This window comes from Passer domesticus, chromosome 5 (assembly GCF_036417665.1).
Source record: "Passer domesticus isolate bPasDom1 chromosome 5, bPasDom1.hap1, whole genome shotgun sequence".
Classification (NCBI taxonomy): Eukaryota; Metazoa; Chordata; class Aves; order Passeriformes; family Passeridae; genus Passer; species Passer domesticus.
This window is the reverse complement of record NC_087478.1, coordinates 21073815-21101672: the sequence shown is the minus strand read 5'-3', so window position 1 is coordinate 21101672 and position 27858 is coordinate 21073815. Positions and strand designations below refer to the sequence as shown.

At 39.1% G+C, this 27858-nt stretch overlaps 1 protein-coding gene across 3 annotated transcripts; it reads right to left on the bottom strand.

Annotated features, from left to right (window-relative positions):
• On the bottom strand, positions 1–27858 carry AASS (aminoadipate-semialdehyde synthase). 3 transcript variants are annotated; one of them, XM_064422283.1, is made up of 24 exons: positions 27736–27858; positions 25743–25963; positions 24485–24661; positions 23775–23859; positions 22972–23039; positions 22712–22858; positions 21656–21734; positions 21436–21563; positions 21129–21277; positions 19836–19958; positions 19573–19684; positions 18986–19045; positions 18827–18894; positions 15034–15155; positions 12677–12806; positions 11703–11813; positions 10308–10416; positions 9785–9925; positions 7747–7914; positions 5503–5598; positions 3779–3894; positions 3512–3600; positions 3006–3182; positions 1–2549 (listed from the first exon to the last, which is right to left on the bottom strand). In XM_064422283.1, exons 2-24 carry the CDS (start codon positions 25953–25955, stop codon positions 2431–2433), a joined length of 2787 nt encoding a protein of 928 aa, XP_064278353.1. In that variant the 5' UTR covers positions 25956–25963; positions 27736–27858; the 3' UTR covers positions 1–2430. The 3 variants fall into 3 exon arrangements, with proteins under 3 accessions (XP_064278353.1, XP_064278352.1, XP_064278354.1); XM_064422282.1 differs by lacking the exon at positions 27736–27858 and adding an exon at positions 27193–27435; XM_064422284.1 differs by lacking the exons at positions 23775–23859; positions 25743–25963; positions 27736–27858 and having other exon boundaries at positions 24485–24610.

Here is a 27858-nt window from a genome sequence, read left to right as displayed (position 1 = left end):
CAGAGGAGTTCAGATTTATTTTTCAAGCAATGTCATGTATAAGATATAATTATCTTTCTAGTAATATGCAAAGAGAACTGAGAAGTATAATCTTCATACAAAAAGATAAGCAATAAATTCATTTGAGTCTAAACATAGAAAACACAATGCAACATTGCACTGGGAATTAGAAATATATTCCAATATAAAATGTGTCAAAAATAGTAGCAGTTTTTCTTGATGAAAACACTGCAGTTCTCATTCTTTAGTGCTCCAAAAATATTAGATATTTGTAAAAAAATCTGATTTTCATCCCATACTGCATTTCCAAGGCAGAAAAGCAAGTACAGTGCATGCATACATACAGAGGAACGACTCCGTGGTTGTGTATTTGTGGGCTAAGGAAGGGGACAGAGAATTCTCAAGTAAATCCTGGTCTCACCAAGCACGGGACTGGAAGGGACCAGCAGGTACAAGTATAAGTTAACCCTTAGTTGTAGGCCATTAATCTGCCTGGAGAAGGAGGAGGCAGCAGAGAGCAGAACATCATTGCAGGCTCCATCCTCATCCAGCTGCATCTACCAGCCAGATAACAGACCAACAAACAGCCTGTAAGATCAGTGAGAAGCAGAAGAACTTGGTGGAGACAGGATTTTGTGTGATATATGCATAGAAGTGTAACAGAATGCAAATTTGATATTACATTACAAAAAGCATTGGTTCAGTAGAAAAGGTCCTTCTCTTTCACAGTAACAGATATTTGATGCTGTCTGCCCTTCATTCTCCCTTCTCCCTTTGGCTCCTTTCACCTAACTCCCTAGCAGTTGCTTCTTCATTGCATCTGCACAGAGAAAATCCAAATCCTGAGTAGCAAAAGCTGAAGATCAAAACTTGAATTATTGTTATGGCTTCTTTTCCTACCATGCAAAACAACACCTGGAATTCCAGCCTCTCTGAACTGTGATAACAGCACCAGTTCTCAGGAAGGAAAAGGCGTTTATCAGCAAAGTGCGTTTGTGAGCAAAGCTGAAAGCGGACAGCTTCCTGCTTCAGTATTCAGCTTTAGAAAAGAAAAGCTCTAGGCAGGTGCACAGGTACCAGTGCAAATACAACCTGCCCACAGCATTACACCTCACAGACCTGACTGGTGAAGTCTAAGCCATGCTTAGAGTTGCAAGGTAGTGTAGAAATCTCTAAGCAAAGCCAGAGAAGCAGCCCTGAAACAAAAGGATGCAATTGGTACTATGTTAAAGAGAAGCTGCACTTGGGCTGAAGTTCAGTTGTGGACTGATGTGGCTAAACTGCAGCTAGAGCAGGGCTGACACATCTGACAGCACAGCACTCACCAGCAAATGAGCTGGCAAACTCCATCAGGCTAAAGTGACACGGTACTGAGTAACAGGCATGGTTTCCCAAGTGAATGCTTCAAACCCATGCTAGCAGAACAGAAGCTAACTCAAAAAGTGGCAATTTAAACCTCTAAACCTAGTGCATTTCAAAGCTGCATATACTACACAATGTATTCCCTTTGTAACAGTACTTAACCTGGATGAGGCACGCAGTGTAAGTGGGGAGAGTAAACATGTCATTTGGAGCATCTTCTAAGCACAGTAACTGTGTTGTATTTCAGACTGCCCTTCCAGCTGCAGAGCTAAATGTTAATGTGCTCTCTCCACAGCACAAGGCAACACGTAACAGCAGGTATTTCAATATATTGCAACCAGCTTCCACTATGTAACAAGAAAGGTTATGGGGGGAAGTTTGCTTTGAATTTCCTTCCTCCTCCAATTAATTCAAATTTACATTCATTATAAAGTGATTACAAATATTAAGATCTAGGTCTCAAATATTTCAGAAGTGAACATTTTCAAGATTTAACAGGAACTTATTTGCTAGTAGTGCATAATTTCTAAACTATTTTTTCATATTGCTATTGTGAAAACATTCATGAACACTGCTAAAGTGAAAGGGACAACCAGACTTAAAATTTAAATATCATGTCCATCTTCATTTTTCTGAAAAATAAGTTTTACCACATGAACAATCAAACTTCATTGATGGAGTTCATTTCCCAGACTTTTCCACCACAAAATAATCCACTAATAGATTTCTCTTTCAGCTCAAATTTGTCACAATAATAACCCTATAAACTTAGAAGATAAACTCTAATAACTAAAACCAAAAACCTTCTGAGATATTTTAGAAAAGATATAAGGAAAGATCTGATTGATGCTGAAACATGAACATGAAAAGCTTAACAATTTTAAGAGGAAAGTATCACAATCTGTGAGTATCAAGTTTCTACATCCAGCCTGGTGGCAGGTTTTACAGAAGGCAACATTTGCATATGAAATGGCAGGCGCTCCCTTTAGCTGGTCCAAACTGAGATTCTAAAAGGGGAGATGGGGGAACCAAAAAAAGCCAAAAGCGGATTAAATGCACTGCTTTCAGTTACTGTTTGATAATGCTGCGAGTACTGTACATAATGCCTTCTGCCCGAACACGTTCAAGTATTGGCCCGTAAACGTTCTTTGTCAAAGGTATGACCATGCCTTTGGCAGTTATTTCACCTGAAATAAAGGCATTTAAAAACAGTGTTAGTGCTCTATCAGGTTTATTTGAGAAAGCTTTGGTAGCTTCACAGTGGGGTTTTTGTGGGGATTGCTGTGCTGGACACTGCCAGATGGAGGTGCAGGGAACTGCTGACTCATTCAGCCCTGTCACATAATCAATTATAATTTATCATGCTAAAGGTTTTGTCTATACTAGTGTAACATTTAATATTAAATTACTTAAAAGTCTTTGTTTTTAAGATTAAGGATTAAGCAGTAAATTAAGAGTTGTCACTGAACGTCCGAACTTCCAAATATGCAGATTAAAAATTCCTGTAAAGAAGACAGGAAGTGTCTGACAAATTAAAAGAAATGCACATAAATATACTTAAGAGACACTATATGTTTACTTTCTACAGGCAGGAAGATAAAGAAGATTGAAATACTGTTACTGAAGTTGGAATAGCCACTTACCATCTAGAACCATTTTAGCAGCAATAGCTGCGGGGTATCCTACTGTTTTAGCCATTGCAGAATATCCTTTGTTATCCCCATAGACAACCAGATCAATAAATTTGTCTTCCAAATGACCAGAAGGATGCCTGAGACCTATTTCACTTCTCATAACAATCATATCTCTCTCTCCAGTGCCTAAGAGAAAAGCACACAAACTATTCATTACTTGTATTTCAGTCACATCAAGATGAGGTTCCTGAATAGCCAGGCACTACAGATACACAGCATGTATATCAGGGAAGTGACTGAAGGCAAGGACTGTTAAGGAGGACAGAACTCTAAGATCAAACTGAAAGTGTAACAGGAAAGAAAAGGATAAATTGGGGAAGTAGGGAACATCATAATACATTAAAAAACCTATCATGAAGTTTTATTAATGAAGGGGAGAAAACTAATCCAATTAAGGATAATAAAAGATATTGCCTTATTCCCTCCAAACCCATAAAAAAGAATTTTTCACATACCAAAGGGCAGCTTCATCTCCATGTGCTTTGCAAGAGCCCCTACAATGGAATCTGCTGCTGGAACTGGTTCATCTCCCAATAAACCTAACCTGACAGAAGAAATGAGGAAGTCTTAAATCATTGCCTATCAGCAGTTTCATCTCATTTTTTTAATATCCAGTTGTTCAGCATACCAGTTTAACAGTCTTAACATGAACCAAAATGGCTAGAATTGGAAACATTTATTTTTTTCATTTTTAAACTTTCAAAATCATTGGAAAATTTTACCATTCCACTGCTTCCAACTGATTTTTGTCCTTCTCCAGTTTGCTAAATACAGCTTCTTTAAGAACATGGTGCTCAGCAGGTGACTTAATTCCAACCAGTTTGCACATGAGCTCTTTCTATTTGAAAACAAAAAAGGTTTGTGAAGGCCTGACATCTGTTCCCACTCCATCTCAATCAAGGTTTTGAGAACCAGCTACTGTAAGTTAAAATCCAGGACTTCAAAGACAGCTTATGTGTACTGGGAAAGTGAGAAAGTTTGAGAATTTTAATCACAACAGGTGAAAATAGGGTTTATCTTTTCCTAAAAGACTTTGTACCCCACCCCTCTACTACTTCCCCCCATATTTTAGTCTTATCCCTTCCTCTAGCAGCAAAGAAAGAATATAGAAACTGAATAAACAAGGAACACAAGGAGGATATTGGGATGAAAGAGAAGCCACCTGGAGACTGACAGAGTGAAAATTTGGAGACAGGATATCTTTCAATTGGTCTAGAAATGGAGAATGTCCCTTTCAAAAGGAAGGAAACAGAACAATAAGATGAAAAAGGCTCTGGCAGTCCTGTGAGTGTTACCAAAGAGATTTCTCATGATACTTGTGCATATCTGAAGGCTGTTTTGTGCCACTTAGATGCTAATTATTGCTTGCTTCATTCACAGCAATGTGGATAATGAAAAGAACTATGAGCAAGATATGAAATAAGCAAGAACTGCAGAGTCTACAAGCTCATGTTAGCCTTTCTCTTCTACTTTCCTGACAGAGTAGATAAAGATGTAAAAACATCGCTAAAAAATGTTTGCAGTGAGAATAATGAATTTATAGCTATTTTTACAGATTACATAACACTGTATACTTATTCATTGAGGCTAGAAGAACTGGAAATTCCAGCCATCTTTACAAAGGAAACTTGAAAATATCAACCCTAAAATTGAAAGTAGACAAAAAATTATCTCAAAATTTTAAAAAAAACTTTAATAAAGAAAAAAATAAAAGTAATTCCCATATGGCCACCTAAAAACTCCTAGAGTTTGCTCATTTCCTAATACTATATGTTAGTCAGAAACAAGCAAGACTGTGGCCTCTTCACTTTCTTTCTTTGTTCTGAGAATACTCAAGACATTCTTCAGCTCTTTCCAACCCCTACTGAAATATGAAATACCTTGTCTCTACAGAGAAAAATATTGATTGTCAAATGTAACAGCAGCACATCTCATGTCTTGGAGGTGATAAAGATGAAGTAAGGCACCCGAAATCAAAACAGAAAAGCTGCATAACAGAAGACCTAAAAATGTTTGTACAGAATTTCGATAGAAAAAATATAATATACTCCTTTATGCACAATCTCTTACTTCTTGATGCCCTGAAAAATGCTTTTACACTGACCCTCATAAGCCCTCAGTAACAATATAGACACCGCAAACTCAGAGCACTGAGGACTAGACTGTGACTAACACAAAACATAAGACAATTCATAAACATCTGGCCATGGCTTTGTCTAGCGGAGACCTGAAAGCCTCCAATGTCAGACACTCCAGAATCTATCAGGGAACCTGTTCCAGTACCTTATTCCATTCCCACTGAAGAAAGTTTTCCTAATTTCCAGGAAAAAAAATCAAAGATTGGGATGCAATAGAAGATTCTCATTGCTAAGTACACCCAAGTCTAGCAGTAAGAAAGCCATCAATAAAACAGAGGAAAGAAGGCGGGGTAAGCAGAGTAACTCACCCAGGTCAGAGGTGGTGTAGTTGAGCTTAGCAAAGGATAAGGATCTGGGTTAATTAATCCTAGTTTTACAAAGCCCCCCATGGTCCTAGAGTATCCCTGAAATAAAAGAATAACACCATTAAATATATTAATCACTTGAAATTGAGGTATTTCTCCTTGATTTGAATGTAGTGATAGACATAACCATAATTATTCCCTTGGGAAGCCAGCCACAATAACCTGATGCCAGTGAAGTTACTGCCACAGAGCAGTGTCTTCCCCAGCCCCTCTCCTCCCTTCCCCACTTTTCAATACTTTTATTAAATGGCTTTTTCTGTCATCAATACTTCCATGGCAAGCACCATTGGTTGCTGAGATGAAAGGGCTCAGCTGGCCAGCACTAGTTGAAATCCCAGCCCATCAGTGTGGGGTTGTATCAGCCAGCTGGCCCATAAACAAACTACTGAATACACAGAGCACAATGAGGAACTCTGCTCACCCAGCTTCACACCACTGGGATTGTGTGGACATCACATAGGCTGCTTTTAAAGGTAAGAATCCTGTGTGCTTATTTCTCATCTTCAGGAATATCAGACAGACAAAGCAGTAGAATGGTTTAAAAGGAACTGGCAAAGGTTGCATTAGGCTGCACAATAAAAGTCTCAACTGATTTCTGCTTACTTCTCTTTGTATCCCATTAACATTCCCACACACCTGCTGAATACCTGAGAGCACTTACATGCAAGTGACTAGAAACACAAAAAAAGCAGAACTGAGGAAATAAAGCACCCTGAAAGAAAACTAATTAAATTAGTAGTCCCTTATTTGGAGCACTAGGTTATCAGCTCAGATGGCCTTGCACTGCAATCCTTCTGTGTGACACCTCTTTTTAAATTGACTCCATTAGCTATCTAACTTAATCTCTAAAAGGCACTTTTAGGAGATGATTGCCTCCTCAGTGAACAGACTGGCTTCTGCTCTGCAGCACAGCAGCATGTGCAAAGGGCCAACACTAACTTCTGTCCTGCTCAGCATCCTGTGCTGCCATGCCAGCACCATGTAGGTAGAGCTGTGGAAACCCTTCCCCACAACCCTACCAACACCACCCCAGCCCAAAGTGCTGGCCCTGCCGTGGGGGTTAAGAAAACAGCCAGCACCAACCACAGGAACAGCATTCTTCAGCACACTGACATCCACTTGGCATGTCATCCTGACACTTTCGCAGTTCCTTGTGCTAGCCCATACAAAAGAAGAAAGTTTACCAGGCACCAAATGGAATGGAAGAGATATTGTCATATTAGGATTCCATTATGATATAGACACCTCCCACACAGTTTTACAATCTCTTCTGAAAAAGAGATTGTATCTACACTGACAGAAACAAAGCTATTGCAATTTATAACCCTTTTCCCCCCATATTGGCCTTCCTTCTTCTTCTATGCCTTTATCTAAGCAAGCTTCCCTCCTAGAAATACAGAAAAAATGCTGCTGTACTGCAACAGGGGAATTAAGACAAAAAGGACATACAACTTCCTCAGGCTATGGACAAATAACAATAATTTAAACCCTAGCATAAACCTTAACAGACATAATTAAGCTTTTTCAAACCTTCAATATGGTTCTAGATTTATTCCTTCTTAATGTATATTGATTGAAAAAATAAAAATAAAATCTGACAGAAAAACATCAAAACATTTTGATTCTGCTTTGGACATCTAACAAATGAAAGGAAAAGACTTGATCAGTTAGAAGGAAAAAAACGTTTATCTCTTAATATTTTACTTAGCTGACCAAAATTATAAAGCTTCTCAAATTTAAGATTTGTAGTTACTTAATGAAAAACATTCTCAGATTGATAGAAAATCATAATTTTCTGTAAGATTTTTACATTATGTTTTTCATGGGAATACAAGAAAATGGAAGTATTTAATTTTTTTTAATCTTCTATTGATCTGACACCAGACACAGAGCCAGAATAAAAAGAGGAAACACAGACTATGCAAGACAATTGACCAACTGTCTAAAACAAATAAAACTATTTTTCTATTTTGCAGCAAATACCTGTTGAATACACCAGGTAAAGCTACATTAACAAAAGAAAAGGATAACTGCTTTCAGTTGTCTCTCAACTGGGATAATGGGGAGCTCATGAACAGCAAGTGCAGACCTATAAAAGGCTGAATTTTAAATACGATTTTTACTGAAATTACAACACTCATCTCTTGAGGAAAGCAATAATTACTAATAATAACACCAACAACTTACTTTGTATCTTAAGGTGCCTCTCAGCAAAGTGCGAGCTGTCTGAATACCATATGGCTCAGCATATTTTGTACTGTCTCTGTTAGGAAAACCTTCAAGGTTTAATCCTGGGAAAAAATCCATTGGAGTAACAGAATCCAGTAACGCTCCTCCAGGTGGAATATTGATAATCTAAAGTTTGTGAAAGAACAGCTAATATTATTTTTGTGCAGTTGTATTTGACTTATTTTAGAACAGAAAAGATTAAGTATGCTCAAAAACAGGAAAAACATGTTTGGCATTCAAGTGCAAACAAACGCCCAATCTAAATAAAGCAGTTGCCCAAGCCATTTAATCATACCTGGTGCAGGAAGAGCATGCAGTGTGTCAGCCATCAAAGGGCTAAAACAAGCCATGTTCTTTTCACACTCACAGTTAATTCCTGCTGCTCTTATATTAAAATGGCGCGTTCTCATTTCACTTACATTAATGTCATTTTGGAGCATGCCTCTAACTGCACCAGTGTGATGGGAGAGTCTACCCATGAGCTCTCTGCTTTTTGGTCAAATAATTTATTATCTTGTTTAGGTTTTGTTTGGTGTTTGTTATATGGGAGAGAAAGCAGATATAAACAAAATTATGGATGTTTGCTCCTTTTTTTAAAAAAATATAAAAATAAATCAAGTGATATCACATGTACATAAAATTACTGTCCATGTGTATCTTTACTTGAAGCTACAAAGTACCACAGAAGAAAAACAACAAAACTGGTGACTAGTTCTCTTACCACTCCCAACCATAGCCCTGAATCCTATTTCCTTCAAGCAGCTAAAGCCCAGATCTGCTACGCAGCATCAATAAAAACTCATGTTCTGACTTCTGAGCAAAGGGACAAGGTTTACCTATAAAAGAAACACTAAAGCAGCGAAGCCTGCAGCAATACCAAAAGATATTGTTGTATTTACCAGGTAAGACAGGTGTGTGAAAGAATCCTACACAATGGTCAAAGACATAAGTATTTAGAGGCAAGGAGGAGAAATTGCAAAATTTACTGACAAATTCATCTAGTGCTCACATAATGATTCATTCATATGCATGATCTAATTTTTCCCAGCAACGGATGAACCAGATCAGAAATAGAATATTTCAACATTTTCCAAGAACCCTTTTCATCTGAAACTTATACTTCATTGCTTTTTAAATAATGATCCAACATACAATCCCTGCATTTCTCCTTTCTTACTTCCATAAAAACAGTAGAGCACCAAAATGTCATAAAACATAAAAGATTATATTTCAAAAAATTTCTAAGTTTTGCAGATCAAAAAGTTTTAGGTAACTAGCTAAACTTTACAGTGGTTATACAAGGCAGTCTCCTTGACAATTGCAGTTACTGTGAGCAAGTGACAGTGGAAATAGATAGTGCTGGAAAGCAGAAATGTGATAATGGCTTGCAATAGCTTTGCACAAATCAATTACAATGTTTACATAAAACAGAAGCAGTGATTTGTAAGGTTAAGTCTAATGACTCCTGCACAAACAGCAAAACAGAGCTTCGATAAAATAGACCCAAAAACATTTCACAAAACCCACTCAGTGGGTTATTGGTATTACACATTGCACCAAAAGAGAAAGGAATCAAGAGTTCTGTTATGCACTGTGCAAGTAGAAAATGAAGCTGTTCGATTTATCAGCAAAACTAGATAGACAAGCATTCTCACCTTTGTTTCACAGGACCAAAGACAGGGCAATTAAATAGCAAAAGCAACACCCAACAGGAATGGAAGTTGAACCCAGAAAAATCAACTCCAATCCAGTGCTTTAGTCTTTAGAATAAATTCCTTCCTGGCAATCAGTTTCTACATAGTAAGTATTAAGCTGGCAGCAGCTAGGTATCATCATGCTTCAAATACAGGACTAAGTGATTTATGCAACTAGCTTAGGCAACTGACTGCCGCTGGCTTGAAAGTAAACACAACATTTTACAAGTCCCAGTTCCTTCCTTAGCCAAATACCACAGTTTTTTGTCTGGTTTTAAATGAAATTTTTCCCATTACTTCACCTCTCCATCTTTTAAATACGTAGCAGACTGAACTGTATTCAGCAACACTCCTTGTGGACTCCAGCTGAACTTGTACCTCAGAGGATTGTCAGAGTGCTCTGGAGCTGGTAGGCCTCCGCAGAAAGAAGTGTATGATATAACCTGTCAGATTTATCCACAGGAAAGAAAAAGTGAAGAGAAGACAGATCAGGATGCATAGAGATCTACCCTGCAGAATCACCATCAGTTCCTAAAATTTCTGTTATCCCCCAAATGTGCTAGATGAGAAGGATCTACAGTGGGGAGGGGAAAACTGCAGGCACTGCCTGTAAAGGAGAGGAAACCAAAAGATACACTGGAGCGGGGCCATCTTAGTTGATGGTCTCACCAAGTGAATTAGTAACTATGAAATTCAAAGCATCAGGAAAAGTAAAATGTCCAGAGTCTGTTACACATCAGTGACATGCTCAAAACCTGCACGGTGTTAAAAGAACAACTTTGCTAACATAATCTTGGCAGATCTACGCACTACCCGCAACCTTACCGTAGCACCAACTTCTTTCGCCTTGTCGATACATTCCATTGCCAACATGTGATCAAGACCAGGATCCAAGCCCATTTCACTGACAACTGTTATACCAGCAGCTTCTACACTAAAAATAATAGAAACACAGAGACTCAGAATATTCACTATTACTGGCATTTTATTCCATAAATCTGTCCAATCTGCCCAGTCAACCTTCTCCAACACAATAAATTCTGCGTTCTGTCTGCAGCTTGTGGGAATAAAGAAACAAAAGCAGATACTAAACCCTGAAAAGTGACACCCATCTAAGAGCCTTCTAACCTTTGTTTCTCTTACTTCTCTGCACCTAGGTGCTGGTGGAAAAATAATTTTCTACCAGCTATTCATATCCCACAGTCTCCTGGACAGTGCTATAACACAGGAAGGTGGTATGCAGAGAGCAGCACAAAGCTAGTCATAATTGTCCTAAAGAGCTCCTACAAAACACGTTATTTCAGAAGAGAGACTAAAATGCCTGCTTTCCAAAACTACAAATATTTGGAGGTTTTTTTCCTAATAGTTGCCTACAGTCCCAGAGGAGTTCACTTATCACCACAAACCAAGGATTTGTTTTATTTTCAGAATCAGTTTGCCTTTTGACAAATGAGAAGTGCCCTTTTTATTTTTTTTCCTGAGAGCATGCTATACTCTCAGTAAGAGTGGTAAGACAGGATCCTAAATATCCCTCACTTTCTGCAACACTGATTCTCTACCAGTCTAGCTTTTTGTGTTTTATCTTTTGTAAAGACACAGCATGTACAATTCTTCACTTGAATGCACTTCAGATTTTCCAATACTGTGACTCAGAGGAACACCTAGACGAAGCTCCATGCTCAAAACAACTTCCAAGCATAGTAAGGAGGACAACAGCCACATTAGCTAGAGTTGTCACCAATTTGAAAATTATACAGTAGGCATGTCCAAAAGAAGAGCATGAAGGAGGAAATTACTGTATATACAATAAGCCAAGAAGGAGTTTTTATTATGGGAAGGCAAAGGATGACAAACAAACTTGCTGGTAGAATATGACAGCACAGCTACTCAGCTTGAATATCAGCCCAGCTCAAACATCTTAACAGGTCTGAGGGAAGAAGAAAAGGCACATAAACATGAAATAGGATGACACAGGCAGAAAAATACATTCCATTATTTACAGCATTAGTCTAACCAGGTTGGGGTATGCACTCATTGCTCCACTCTGCAACATGCACCTATGGGAAAGTTACTTGGTCCTCCCATCACAGAAAGAGAAGCAGAAAGAATTCAGAAAGCAGTAATTCACAATAAGTGTTGCAGGTGTAACAGACTGCAAAATATTCAGATAATGCACTAAAGAAGGAAGCAACACCAGGGAGATGCTACTTCCACACCTACCTCTCCTGAAGTTCTTTCATGGCTGGTGTTAAGTAGCTGGCTGTTACCAAGTTCACTTTGTGGTCAATACATTTCTTAGCAACAAAAGGATGTGCTGAATAAGGCAGCAAACTACAAAGGAAGGAGAATCATGCAACATCAAAATTCAACCAGTGACTTATCCTGTCACTGGAAAGACACTCAAAAGTTTTTGAATGCCTACAAAAGAGCTTCAGTAACAGTTTAAAAAAACAGTCATATCTGCCTTGCCCTGAGCAATTCCATACCTATGAAAGTGAAACAGTACCCCATCAGGACAGCATTGTTGTATGCACTCAGAACAGGGCATCTAATAATAGGGAAGTCATTCTTGAGAGAGGATCACACTTATCTGTGAACCACAAACCACTGACTTCTTTCCAAAGACATCTTCTAAACTAGCATGCTGGAGGTTTAGAAGATGCAAAACTGCGAAACTGTCCTTGAGAAAGCTTGCATTACAATGATCTTGGTGAACTACTTTGTGAAAAGCAAGCTCTACATGGAACGGAAGCAACATTCATGACAGCTGTGGCAAAAGAAACAATGGCAAGGACTATGAAGTCCCTTCCCTGTATCAATATCTGGAATGAGTTCTTTCTTAATGGGATATTCAGGAGAAATTTCCAAGATGCCAGAATTTTGCCTCCTCTTGTGAACAAGAAAATTTGATCCCAGGAACACATAAGGCTGTGGATGCAACTGGCCCTTCACATTAACAAGGAAATCCACCTAACTGGTGAACACTTCTGAAGAAGTCAAAACCCCTTTTAAAGTTCTGATGCCCTGCTACACAAGAAGGCAGCAGCCAGTTACAACTACTTACATACACAAACACGACCCCACATCTTGGCCATTAGAAAACAAGTGTATAAGTAGATTTAGGTCAATCAGCTAGAAGAAAGGAGCAGCATGACTTAGGGTTGAGCCTATCATGTTTTACACAGAAATCTGACCTGATCACAAGGTCGTGTTTTTTCACCAAAGAGGACAGCTTTTCCTCATGCTTAAGGACATCCATATGAACTGGAGTAACATTTCTGTACTTCTTTGTCAGTTGTTCAAGTTGCTCCTTCATGTCAGATACTGTTTTAAAATTAAAACAATAAACCGTTACTTACAGATGAAGCCAAGTCTAAAGCACACCCATGTATAATTGTGCCATATTTCCCAAAGAGAAACAGCTGCATGCATGTTTTCCTTCACTAACAGTTAAAGAAAAATCAGGCATTTTGTAAACAAATGTGTTCAGAAAAACTTACTCTATCCCTCATACCACATGTTTATAAAGAAATATTTTGAAACTCTCTTTCAACACACTTTAACAAAATTCCTATTTACAGCCAATAACAGCTTAATAGCTTAAAGCAAAAACCAATTCATATCAATCACCATTTTTAACCTGAAAAAGATAGACACGTTAAGTTTAGCTTAGGTCAAGTGAGAGTAAAAGGTTCAAACTGACTACTTTTAGTATTTACCTACAGCGTTAGTCCTCCCAATCCCAAATACCATATTATAACTAAATGGAATAAACCCAGTCTCTGCTTGCCTTCACTAAACTACCATTACAAAGAAAGCAGAACTGAAAGAGATCCACAATAACTGAAAGAGATCCACAATACCACCAGTATTTGCCACCTCTAATTGTTTCCCATCCAGCTCACCATGCTGCCAGCACAAGCCAGAGAGAACAAAAAAGGAGTGGCCAAAGAAGACAGCATATGGGGCACAAGTTTCTGGGGAATTAAAAGGCATCAGCACTTATAAGGAAAGCAGAACTGAAAAAGAGAACGACAGTAACACAACCAGTATTTGCTACATCTGACTAATTTCCTTTCAAAGGTCACCATGCTGCCAGCACAAACCGGAGAACACAGCCAGGAAAAAGGAACGGTCAAAGAAGGCAGCAGGAAGGGCACAAGGTTATGGATAATTAAAAGCATCTGTGCCTCTGAGTTAGGGCCCTATTCCCTTATGGCCTTTCCACAGCAGTGGGAAATAAACATTACCAGAAGGTGTTTCTCTATACGCTACAAATGAAATTGTGCTAAGGGAAAAGAGCTAGGCAAAATCATCTACAAATTCAAACTAAAAAAAAGTTTATTACATGAAGCTTTCCCAATTAAAGTTTTCATCATCTGGATTTAAAGTGGTGTAGCCTAACAGCACAAAGCCAAACATGGCACTTGGATGTGTGTTTTGTTTTCTGCACCTACTTGCCTGCTATCAAAATATTAAACAAGTAATATCTTCATGTCCCTTTCCTTCTGTGCTATTTGTGTGCATGTGTGCTGTAGAAACTGCTTGTTTTTAAGCTACCCAGATAAGAGACTATGTTTGTTCAGTGCCTGGCAAAACAGATCTTCCAGTTCACCTGGTTTCCCTTCCTGCTACTGCACTGCAGGGAGTGGATGTCACCTCTGTAGTTACAAGGGATGGGCACTGCCCATTGCTGTAATCCTTCCCTCTCCACCACCTCAGGCCGTGCTCGCAACAATGGTGCAGCTTTCCTAGATTTCCCCTCTTCCTCCTAGTAAATCTTCTCCCAGGGGTTAAAAGTACTATAGTTATGACCATGAAGGGTAGAAAAAGCAGCCAAGAGCCAAGTATGAAAGTAGCATGAAGAAAAAAAAAAAAAAAAAAAAAACAATGCAACAACAAAAACCAACGGCAATAAAACTGTAAGTTCTAAGGGAAACCACTTCTCAGCAGAGTATCTTTCAGGCAATAAGGCAATAGAGCCTGAGTTTTAAATCTGAAGTCCCAAAATCAGGGTAAAGTCATCATTAAGGGTACAGAAAAGCATTATTGAGATGCCCAGCCTGAAATATGCTACAGATAAAACCAAAACAGAGGAATAAACAAGTTGGCATTTGGTGCTCATGGGAAAGCCAGGGTCTGAAGTTTTACCATCAAGACACTCATTATAAGAAAAGCAGCTCCTTAACTCATAGAGATGTCTATAAAAATATTTTCATATTCTTGTTGTGTGAGGCTCAAAACAAGGCCAAAGACCAAAAAAGTGACTGACTATCTACAAAACCAATCCTGAGCCCAAAGCAGGTTAGAAGGAAAAATATTTCTAATTTCCCTCAGGTTACACATGCAAACAGTTAACTTTTAACATGGCTATGTCAATTATTTAAATTCAAAATGCTCACAAAGCTAAAAAATCCTTTTCTGCCATGCATAATAACAAAGATTTCCTTTATCTCTTCTCAGAACCACATCCATTTATTATTTATGAAAAGGGTTCTGCCACATGCTTCAGCAAGACATAATACTGTAATGAAAACAAATTCTTACATACCAACTGTGATGTCAATGTTGGAATCTCTAGTGAGATATTCAAGCACAGGGCCAGAAACATAGCCAGATCCAAGCAATAAAACCCTCTTCTCATCACCCATCTTCAGTGACTGAGCCTGTTCCCTAGAAGGTGTTACAGGCAAAATTAAAATTACACAGAAGGAAACTGTAAGCTGACAAGGTTAACAGAAGAAGTATGTTTTAGTAAGTCTACAAACCAAGAACTCTATTCAGACCAAGAGTCAAGTTCTTAGCTACCCGATCCAGGACTATCTAGTACTGCTTTCATTCTTCTGCTGCATAGCTTATAGCTCCTTTCCTCTAACATAGACATCATCAAATCCATCAGAATTCCCACTGCTTTTCCAATTTCTTCTAGCTGTTCATCAAAACTTTCCTCAGTTGTATTTTTCCCAGTGGCCAAATTACTGTAATCTGGCAATTCAAGGGCCACCAATGTCATGCTGGGCTGTCAGAAAGGGATTCCAGGCTCTGCCTTGCTCCCTTTACATCACAGTAACTGTTAAAGGACATTAAATCATTCTGGTGAAAGAGTGTTTTGTGTAAATTATACTAGGTTCATATTAGTTCATCACAGGAACATGATAGTCAATAAAAGTCAAATAAAAGTTAATGGCCAACCAAGAAATCAGCACTGCAGACAAGGACTCAGATTTGAAAACCATCACAGTCCTTCAACCTAGCTACTACTACTCCCGTAAATAAATTTAAGTTAATCTCCCGTTGACTTTCAATATAAGATGTATTCACATCAGATTTTGCATTTCTTTCTGTCAACCAGAATAATGCACTCAGCAGTTGTTTAAATATGGTCTCAGAAATTCATAAATCATAACAGGAATACACATTTTGGTTGTTTATAATTAGTTTTCCTTTTAGCTTAAATTTGCATTAAGTTGTAAAATCAGGATTGTGAAACTAACGTATGACTACACAGATAAAAATTATTTACCAAAAGAAAAAAAACTTAAAGCACTTCTTATTTTTGAAGAAAGGTGTTCACAGCTCTACTGTTTAATCTAATTAATGGAGATTGAGGTTTGGCTTTTCTTATCCCATACCCTGAAAATAAATTACAACAAATAGGTAGGACTTTCAAAGATACAGTTTCATGGGAATCTTCATAAGCATATAAGCAAGAGCCTCAGTTTCCCCTTTGTCCACTAAGAGTTTATACCAGTATTGCAGATTATGACTCAGAAAGAATCCTGACCTTTAGCTGATCTCCACTCTGCTGAACCCTGCTGACCTTAGAAGAGGACCAACCATATGTTTACTAAATAGTATTTGTTCAGATGTTTTTGAGGCTTCTCATGGCAGCCAAAAGTCAGTATCTCGGTTATGTTTTTTCATTTCAAAAATGGCTATAACAATGATAGATGGTGTAAAAGTCTGCCAGAGCAACACCTAATACCAAGACAAACCAGAGCACTATTGCCCAACCTAAAGCATGGCAGGAAGTATTTGACTACATTTAGGGGCACAAGGCCTTAAATAATGCCACTGAAAAAACACTTTTGAATGAAGAGAGTTAAATCAATACCAAATACATCTATATCATACAACTGAAGCACATTCCAGCCTACTGTATCGGTAGTAAAGCTTGAATTACTGTCCAAAATTTCAGATGTTCCATCCTCCTTTCCTCCTATTTCAGAGCCTTTTAAAAAAATTATTCTTTTCAGATAATTAAATCTGAATGGTATGTACCAATGTATCAACTCTCTAATCTAAATTATTACTATAGATTACTGTAAATTTTGACCTTCCTAAAATGATTTTTTTAAAAAAGTTAAATCATTATTTAATACATTCAAAGAAAGTCGCCCAAGCCCATCATATCCTTTTATATTGCAAATCCAAAGATTTTCTTCCTCTTCCTCCTATCAGAACATCTTCCACAACTGCACTCTTAGAGGCAGAGAAAGAGAATTCCTCTCCATGCTTTAGAGAACAGAAGTGGTAGGTAATTTGGAGTGTTGATGAAAGAGAAATTCTTATATGAAAGCAAGCTGGATTTTGCAATCCAACTTGTCATATTTAGTCAAAACTTTTCTAGTGTATAGAATGAAGTCCCACTTGAATCAAACACAGCATGTTTACTCTCGGACAGGCAAAAACATGAGCTGCCAAATGACCCATCAAGCATGAAAACAGAATCTACACAGCTCCAGATTATGCCTACTTTCTATAAATGAGTTTTAATAATTCAGTTACAAATAATATCTACATTGTTCATGTGATGTGCCTTTACAGCTGTGGGTGAGAAACCAGTAGGACTTAAGAAGCAAGTAAGGGTACAAACACGTAGATGAGTTTGTTTGGTAAATCTAGTGGCACCCAAGAGAGTTCAGCTCATACAGTCTGACTGTCCCATGTCTGAAATGTTCACAGACTTGAAGGAGTATTGGCAATTAGTCTAAATAGAACCCTCAGAAACTAAACTGGATGTAGGATAATGCTTTTCTAGAGTGGAAACAAGCCACACAATTCCTATAGGGCCTGAACAAGAGCACATCTCTAAACCATCACATCCTAAGCAGTAAAACCCTTCTCTCATTTGCATCACCTCTGAAGTTTGCAAAATAAAGGAGGGTATTGTTAGCAGATCCTACTTTTCTGACAGCTAAGTGAATAACACCACTGAACAAATGATCATCACATGCAGCACACAGATGTAAAGAAATATCAAAAATCTACGCAAAAATAACCACCCTTGGAAATTAAGTCTCCATGGCAGTTCACAAAAGACCATGCAAGTGATTATGGAGGAAGCTAAAATGAATATATCCTTGAACTGTGTGAGGAATAAAAAAAATTATTATTGAAATAGCCTCTTGAAGGGGTCTAGCAAAGAGCACAGAACAAAAATCACTGTGAGCTGAAGCCTCTAAGAGGCAAATAGCACATTACTTAGTGTGAAAAATTCACCTATAGCTCATCATGCACAAGTTCATAACCAGAAGTCCCAAAGAAAATTGGAGGGGTTTGAGATGCAGAAGTCAACACACTTTTTAGTGCATAGTGCATGCAGTGCTTATGGTCAGACCAATTTAAATTTCTGTAAGATGTATAGTGTAGCTGTCACTGACTATGAACATGAACCCACTTACTGTGAAATTAACATTTTTCATGTGTAAACTATAGATACTTGTTAATAGTAAGGGGGCAAGGGGAATGGAAGGGATGTACAGGTTATTTATACTTTTGTTAGCTTAATTCACTCTAGGCTACCACTGGCACATAACAGCTGTGACAGGGTGGGGATGAAGTGGTAGCTGAAGCTGTAGGTGCATGAATATAACAAAAAGTCTCAGAGTCTCCTCAATACATCCAGTCACAGAACAATGCTACACAGCACAGCACTTGAGCCATACAAGAAGTAACTAGATTCAAGGAATATTCAAGAGCCTTTTGCTTTCAGGCATTCCTTTCAAATGACTGTGTGTTACATCCTTTTCAAAAGGGCAAGGAGTAACAGAGTAGCATGTAACTGTTCTCTGCCTCTGGTAAAACAGTTTTCATAATGCAAGAAAGAGAAAAATGACCACTTTCTCAACTTCAATATAAGTTACTAACAGCACATGTTAATGATTTAAGCAATGTGCATGAAGAAATAAGGAGATCATCAACCTAGAAGGCATTTAGACACAGTGCAGTATAGATGCACTCCACCAAGACACAAGAATAAATTAATGTAAAAGGGGAGACAGAATGCAGACAGGATGGCTTTTTAAATCCTGAATCAAATAAACTTTAAGAGCATACATTACCTGCTCTCTCTCAGTTTCTGGATATATTGATACTTAGGTGTCAGTGAGCCATTAGATGCAATCACTGCCTGGAAATATATGAAAGATTTTAAGGGCTTTATGTGTCTGTATATTTCAAAGCAGGGGAAGACAAGAAGGGTGCAAAATTGCAAAACTTACATCTCGAACAACAGGCGAGTAATTCTGTTTTTCAAGAGGTTCTGAGCCTTCTGATACCAGCTGTGGAGATAAATTATTTCAAATCAGGTCATTTTATTACCAAATATTTCTCAAAGTAAAACATTAAGATTTTGAGCAACATTTAAATGCATACAACAATACCAATATCTGGTATATTTGAAATACTTCTGGCTGCAATCAGCATCACTTGATCACTTTTAGGAAAATACAGGAATTCAAACAACAGTCTGACTGTAAGGGATTGCTGAGTGCCCAAGAAAATCAGATGTTTACATCTGGTGCAGGGTCCAGAAGCAATGAACTACCTACCAGAGAGTATTTTCTGCCTACAGAAAGTGCTCTTGACAAATCCCTAAGACATCCAGGTCACTCATGTCTCATTCACATGTTTCCTTTTCAAAGGATTGCCTCAAGACTTCAAAAGTTTTTTTCTTTTTTTGAAGTACAAAGTCAGTTATGTTCTACAGCAGATTCCTTTTAAATGTATACAGGAGACCAGAAAAGCAACAAACAAGCAGACCAAATTCTGAACCTTTTACCTTCTTGTCGGACACATAAGCTCTTACCATCTCTTCAATATAAGGGAAAAGCATATCCCCAAAGTACTCTGTTGCTTCTATAGGAAGCTGAGCTGGCAGATTGTCAATGGAACACATCAGAATCCCTGAGCCTTCAACACTGAAAGAGAGAAAACAGCTCTTCTAAACTACCTCTTAGTACCTGAGAGGTACCACCTTTCAGAAGTGTTATAAATGCATGATTTTTTTCAATATAATGTTTCACTCTATGAGTTACAATGGAAAACAGTACAAAGTAAGGGCTCTCCCACCTGTCGTGAGTAATATGCTGGTCAGCATCATACATACAAAATGGGTTGTCAATTGTTGTACACTCAGTCATAAATTCTATAGATCCTCCAGTATCTGCTGAAATGTCACATATGGCCAGAAGTCTAAAGCAATTAAAATAAAAAGACAGCAGAATAGAGCATTATATAAATTACTAAGAAACACAGGTATAAATGGTCACAAGTGAACAGAAAATAAGAGAAATGTGAAAAGATCTATGCAACTTGTAGATTTCTTCATGTCAACCAATTTAGAAGTCAACAAAACACAAAATATTGTATCCAGAAATATAATGGATATTTGGCCCTATTGTAGTCATCAAGTTTGCATTCCTATCAACAGCTTCCAATTTCAGGGAAAGACTGGCACAATCCATTCACCCATGATATTTCCTCTCTATGCCACGTGCTGCCAACACCTCCCATTCATTTTCCATCTACCAATTTCCTCAGATTGTGCCTGCTCAGTCCTGCATTAAACTAACTTCCCATCCTAAAGGGAAGCCTAAAGCAGCAGCTGCCTCCTACCAGCTCACAGCAGGTGCAGGTGAAGCATTCATTAGCCTAATGCACAGCCTCTGGCTCCACTGAAGGTTAACTCTTCAACTCTTTATTTGTCATGTGAGAGAAAGAAAGGTGTCAAGAGCTGACAGAGAAGAGACAAAGACCAGATTCCTCACTCGGATATATTTTCATGTCCTCCCCAATCTATGACAGGGCTATGAGAGAAAGGGTAGCTCCCATCCCCACTGAAAGGAGACTAACCCTTGATTTGCACCCCACATTCTATCCTTAAAACTATTCAGGGCTGCGAAGCATTCAGGGCTTCTGCAGCACTACCTGCTGCAGAAATAAGAGGTGCTAAGGAAAGGTTATTGAACTTGTACATGCCAAATGACAGGGTAGGAAGAACTTTCCCTAAAACTCTGCTCAGACATAGAAAAGTCTACCAATACTGGTGCAGCAGGTACATTCCCAGATATCACACTTTTGTTTGTATTGGATTCTGTATGAAAATCGGTGGCAGAACTACCTCTGCAGAAAGACAGATGATACCTGTAAATCATTTCTACTGTGATGTTTTCAAAAACTCCAAACTGTGAAAATAAGATTGCAAAGCACAAAAGAAGATGAGCTAAATCAATGGGGCACTTTAAAACATGCTACAGGGACAATGTAAAATAAACAGAATAATTTACTGTGTACTGTGGTGAAACTGCCTAACACTACAAGTTAATCATAGTGCAGAATTGTTACAAGTGAAATGAGTCTTACCTGTGTGGTAATTCAGGACAGCCATCCATTGCACCAGTAGCAGATTTAACTGGCACCAGCAGCTTCTGAGTGTCCTGCCGACTGAGCAAGCGAGGACTATTTTGCTCCCAGTATATGCCATTAATTAAACAAGTTGTGTAGGGTGCAACCTGCAAAGACAGTTACAGATGCCTGATGTTTTCACCTAGTACTTTAAGAAGCTGAAAGCACCTGGTCTAGTATTTTAATACTCTCTCAAATGATGAATATGGAAAAGTACAAACACTCTGTGGAAAACCTTTCATAAAAGAACAGAAGAGATTCTCACATCTACATGAAAGCGAGAAATGTAATTTTCTGGATGTTTCTCATAGTCTACTGGATCATATAGTCCATCATGTTTCCTCACGAGATGATGGTGACGACTCAACACTGTTCCATAGACTTTCCTGAGGTCTAAATTTCAAAAACAAAAATAAAAAAAAATTAGCTCTTATACTTGGACACAAAGGGTTTCAGTGTTTTTTATCACTATTGTCACTGCATACCTCCAGATCTGGAAACTTCCTTTAACTCATGTGGCTCCACAAACTCACATGGGAGAGCACTGAACATTTCTTGAGCACCCTGAAATCATGAAGTAGGATTTAGTAGACCATAAATGTAACACTGCTCATTTGGTGTTTGAAAACAAATTTGAAATGCCACATACAATTTGACAGCCCTGCCAGAGAACAGCTCCAGAGATGTACACATTGTTTCACACATACTCCTGCTCACACAAAACTAAGCCACTTGGGTGTTATGTGCAAGGAATTTACATCATTCCCCACTACTGCAGAATGCCTAAACCACAATCCAATGCCTGGTTCACATTTCTAATGGCTGAGATGGGAGGCCTCAACTCAGCCACAAGAGGGTTTTGCTGCCACTCTGAGGAGCAGTTTCTCTTTAGGAAAGATCCCTGAAGCCACTCTTCATCAACCAGTCTGCTCTAAAGGCCAGGAACTACAAGATGACTTCCCCAATGAGCTGTGATCACAACCACAAGATTTTCAGACACACCATCCTTTTGGCTAGAAAGAACAACTTATGCAGGCAGTGACTTCACTTTATAGCTGGAGCCTTGTTAACAGATCTTTTGGCCAAAACCAGGGGTATGCCTCTTCCCTGTGTCACAGAAAACAGCCCTGAAGTCAAGCACTTATAAGCCAAGTCAATGATATCCAGACATAAAAACTCAGCAGGTGTTGGAAAAAATAATTATTTTCCCCATAGTTTAATGGAGTGATTAATTTACCTTGTGAGCACAGAGTCAACAGTGGGGAGAGAGGGAGAAAGAAAACATGCAGTTTGGAAAGGAGAGAGAAGCAGTAAGATTTAATCCATGTTCTTTGATAAGAAGTTAGCATGTCAGCCTCGTTAAGCATGACCTCATATTAAACATTTTAGTTTACGGTAGTTAAAAATTGTTACTGGCAAAGGAAAATGTGAAGTGCAAGCAAACAAAATAAACCCATCAACCCATTCAACCTGATAGAGATCAAATGCCAAGAATGTCTATTAACAATTATAGAGCATTTCATTTTGAAAACAATTCTTACCTTCGAAACATTACCAGTGCCCGTAAACACAAATGTTAAGGGCCCCACTGACTTTGGCATCAGTCCCAGTGAAATTTCATACCCGGCATCCCGTACTGCCTGCACAGCCTGACTGCTATTCCTGTAGTTATGTGCCATCCCAATGTGCTGAAATCAAAGGCACAGACCAATCAAGATATTCTTCATATTCAAATACAGATAACTAGCAGATACCAAAATGTTATTTAGCTAAAGACAAATACATACACACATACTCTTACCATGAAGGGAGTGTGATGACCCAGAGCTAAAAATCGCAAACCCAGTCCATGCAGAATGTTGATCATTCCTGTTGTTAAAAAAAAAATAGAAAATTTGACCATCAGTCTTAATTACAAATATGCCCAGTTAAAAACTGCAGAGACTGACTGAAGACACCAATTATCCCAGATATCTTCCCCATGTTTTTATATTAATACTTTACTACTAAAGAAAGTCTACATAAAACCAGAGAAGGAGAAATTTAATAGCAATCTGTGACCTTAAACTTGCTCTTGGCACTTTATGCATTTAGGCACCATTTAATATTCAGATATCCTTTTATGAGGTGTATCCACAGCACCGGATTCCAAAGAAGGAAATAAAAGAGTCTCCTAAAGAAACAGTGTTAAAGTTCAGTAGAAAGAAATGAGAACCATGCCACACAAGAATCAGATTAAATGCATAACAGTGACAAACAGATGTTGTTCAAGCTCTCGGGACTGACAGCAGCCTTTTTCTTATCAAAAGCCTAATCAGTTGATCTCTTGATATGTAGTCTGCTCCAGATAGTTCAATGGACAAACAGGACTTCAAGACAACAGCATAAAATATTAGATTTGTGAGGAATCCACAGGAATCTATTTGACATGTCGTCTCATGAAAGTGGGAGGCACAAACCAGAATGGAAAAAGGCTGTTAAAAGCAAGAATTCAAAATGCAGTTAAAAACACATTGCAAGCCTCAACTTTCAGGAAGGACAGACAACCAGAAGTATTACAGGAAGTCACTCGTTGCAAGCCTGCCTTTACTTTATACACTATACCTGCTACACCAGCCCACTTTCCAAAGGCCACAACTCGCATTCCTTTATGATCAACCATTTTTTCATAGTCAAACAGTCGAATTTCCTGAAAATACACAGCAAACTGAGTATTAAAATTTTCAGTGAATGCAGTCTGTGGCACATTGCTCTCCCAGGAACTACCTTTTCACATGCCTTTGTCATTCTTCATTGATAGAGTCTGATGGGTTTATATATTGTAATAAGATTAAAGTATAAAAATAAAAATGTAACAGTTGCACTGAATTCTTGTTTGAAAGAGTGTCTGCACTGCCCATGCCCTCTTTGCACAGAGCTCCCCAATGTTCCACTCCAGCTGCTGCAGGCCCATTCACATCCTCTGCCAAGAGGCTGCTCATTTCAGTGTCAGATAGCTGCCTTCCTCTGAAATGGTCAACATGTACTCCAGCTTAGGAACTTTCCAACTCTTTGTGCTCAGGGAGAAAGAGCCTCCCTTGAGCACACCATGCTCACAACTTATCTGCCTCATGCACATGAAGAGAGTAACACTGCAAACATAAGATCCTCTGAGCAAGAAATACTCAGTTTTGGGAAAGGATACTGAGAACTATCCGCGTTAGCCATTCACAAGTATGGAAATAACCACACTAGGCAGCAAGCTCGCGATCACACTTAAGTTCAGTTTCCATTCCATGTTAACTGACAATGATCTTCAATATGACATCATTTACCTGTCTTAAAATCTCATCCAAAAGGGGCATGTTTGCCTCTTGGGCTTTAATAGTGTGAGAGAAGAAGGCATAGTTCTTTTTAGGGATTAATTTGTCCTCTGGAGGTCTCTTCACACCTATTATCAGTGAAGCCTCAGAAATATCTTCTTGAATAATGGCACCTGCTTTGACGTACTCCTATGAAAGAGAAAAATCAAAGAAAATTTTTCTGTGTTTTTTCTTATTCAGATCTCAGCATATTAGCAGGTAGAACAGAGGGAAAATATATAATTCTACCAAGCAGAAACAAGTTACTGCATGTGATACATTCACAAAATTATTTGATAAAGAGGTATCAAGTATCAAATTGAATTACCATGCTATTGTCCTATTATATGAGGCCAAGTTATAATTATGTGTTAGTAAAGTACTTCATCTTACATTTAAAGACTACAAAAAGGATATTTTACTAAATTTGAAGTATCCTGCAGTATTGCAACAATAAACACTTTGTCAGATGTTCAAATACTTGGAAATAAATTTAGAGAAATATGAAAAATTCAAAAATATGAAAACTGATGGCATCTGATTTTATAAAATTGTATAAGCTCAAGTCCAAGCTGAAGAGTGATTTCTAAGGAAATATGATAGTATGATCTGCACTTTGATTAAAAAAGCACTGTGTTTTAATTAAAAGGTGGTATGTGCAAGTAATGACTAATTCCCTACTTTTGTTTCAATTTTCATCTGTGTTCTCAGTTATCTTACAGCAGAATATTACTGCTGTTACAAAAACTGTAAAAGCTCTGTCTTGAAGCTCACAGCATTAAAGAAAAAAACTCTCCTCATTTCACATGAGGAATAGGATTGAAGCAAGAGTTGAGTTCACCAGATTCATCTTTCCTGTTCTTTTAAAAAATACAGGGTTTTTTAGAGTCTTTGCCTTCTCACAATCAGAAGACAAAAAAAACAATGTTAAAGAAATTCCCAAGATTCTACTTCAAGAGAAACTAGAACTTCTAGGTAGAGTAATGACAGGACATGAAATTAAGAAAAACAACACTAAAAACCCACCATGGTGCCAATATTACATTAAAAGGCTAAACAAACTACTCCTTTTCCTTTCTACTAGCACGACTCCTCATTTAGCAACAAAATTTACATGTTTCTGGGGGTTTTATACGTTTCCTCATGAATGGCCTTTGAATATTATTTTTCCTGTACTATGGTTAACAACTGCACGATGATTTTGCTTGTGTCTCTCAAAATGGGATCTTACCTTTTCATGGATGGCTCTCCGGTTTGATGGCTGCACCAAGACCTTGTACCCCATCTTTGTCAACTCCTTAACATGCTTTGGTGCTAGAGGTGCTCTTCTTTCCCACGCATTGACATCTTCCCTCCTGATGGCCAGCACAGACTTACGATGGTGCCAACACTTAGCGTGGTGGAACACGCACCTACCGTTTGTGTGACTAAAGGCTCGGAGCATGGTAAAGCCTGATGGCAGCAAAGAAAAAGCAATAAAACAATACAGGTACGTACACAATTCAGACACTGTTTGTGCAAAAGTTCTGGTCTCCTTTAGCATCTGCTGTAAAACATAAACCAAATACCTCATACTCTAGTTACACCCTACTGTTGTGAGACAATTCAATTTCAGTAAATTTTGTTACATCTTGGTCTGATGAGGTGACAGTTTGTCTCCTGTGATTTTTCTCCTTAGAGACAAATTTTCAATTTTAGTAATTGTTTTGATTATTGTGAAGGAAGGCTTTTAATGCAGCTAGTGTTTAACTACAGGGCTTAAAAAGAATTCTGGAAACGTAAATTTTCCAATTATATTCATTTGCCACCATAAACCAGGCAAAGACCATCAAAACTTGCATCAAGGTCAGAACTAACAAACACACAGAAATAAAGCAGAACACTGGCTGTATGGCAGGCAGTTGATTACAAGAGAAAGCTCAGCACTAAGTATATAACTAATGCTCCACAGGCCAAAAATGGAAGATAACTACTGAGTAGCAGTGAGCATATGTGTGACCAGGAACAACAGGTTTTCACCCTAATATGAATTCTCTGCAAAATGGAAAAGCTTCACTAGGACAGATTCCCACTGCAAACAAAAACCCCTTTATCTTCTATCTTGTCCTCTTTACTCCCAGTGAAGCCTGCATGCCACTGCTTATTTCTGCACGGACACTGCCAGGTCCAGCATCAAGTATCCAGGAGCCTAAGGCCTTCAGATACTTATGTGATTAAAAGATGTGAATCTCAGAGATAGGCTTCAAAAATGTGAACTTTGTTTCCAACACAATTTTAACAGATAATACATGAATCTCTGTATCTGAATAATTTGGAAAATCCTGCTTGTCCTCATGCCTTAAACTTGTAAAATCTCTATATACCTAAAGACTTCACAGGTCCTTAACACCAGAGGGACTAGCACAGAAAAGATGGCATGAAGGAAAGCACACAGTCATCTACAACAGCTCCAAGTGTCGCCTTCCTACCATGGCTACATTTGTCCACCAGCAAAGGTTATTGTACTGAAGTTGGAGGTATTTTGGCACTTCTCAGCATGCTAAGAGGGTTGTCAAGGCGCATAATGATCCCTCTCAAAAAACAGGAAGCCTTGTCACACCAAGTCACTATCTCTAACACTATCTATGCACACTAAAACGTAACAATGAGAGCAGTTTGTACTAAAACACTACACCTCGTACCCAAGCCTGCAGTGAAGCAAATTTCCCTCACGCAGAGGACTTGCACAAGGAGAGAAGCGACGCCTTCCAGCGGGAGTGCACTGGGATGGTGGGTGTCCGGGCAGGGAGCAAACAGCCGGGTGACCTCTGGCAGGCCAGAAGTTCGTCTGCATGCCTCCCTGTGTGTGCTCAGGCTCAGCCACAGCGATATCCACATCCCGTCGTAAAAGTGAAACTAACCTCAGCATTCCAAGCCTGCAGCGCTGGGAGCCCTCCCCGGCCCCAGCGCGCCGAGTGACCGCGGGGCCGGGCCGCGCCGGTCCCTCCCGGCCCGTGCTGGGAGCGGCTCACCCCGCCGCCAGCATCACTGGGGCTGGGACAGTGCCGAGCAGCACAGCGAGGGGCCTCCCGCCGGCAGGGGCGAGCGCTGAGGGGAAAACCCCTGGAGAGCGGCGGGGAAAGGCAGAGGGGCGGCGGCGGGCAGGGGCGGAAGAGGTGTGAGGGGGCTGAGGGCGGCGGGCAGCGCTCGCTGACACCCGGAGCGCCGGGCAGCGCCGAACCTACCTCGGGCAGCGGGGCAGCGGGACAGCGGCAGGCACGGCCTGTGGCCCCGGTCCCTCCTCCGGCCGAGGTCCGGCGGAGCCGCCGCCCCGCGCCGCAGCCAACCGCGAGGCGGCCGCGGGATAC

Bases quoted from the DNA above. Each gene is read 5' to 3' on its own strand.
- AASS (XM_064422282.1), bottom strand. From the start codon at position 27,388: ATGTGGATATCGCTGTGGCTGAGCCTGAGCACACACAGGGAGGCATGC. The intron at 23,860-24,484 runs GTAAATGATGTC...GTGTATTTTCAG, and splicing joins TGGATGAGATTTTAAGACAG to GAAATTCGACTGTTTGACTA. The intron at 21,564-21,655 runs GTATGCAGTGAC...TTTGAAATTTAG, and splicing joins GGAAGTTTCCAGATCTGGAG to ACCTCAGGAAAGTCTATGGA.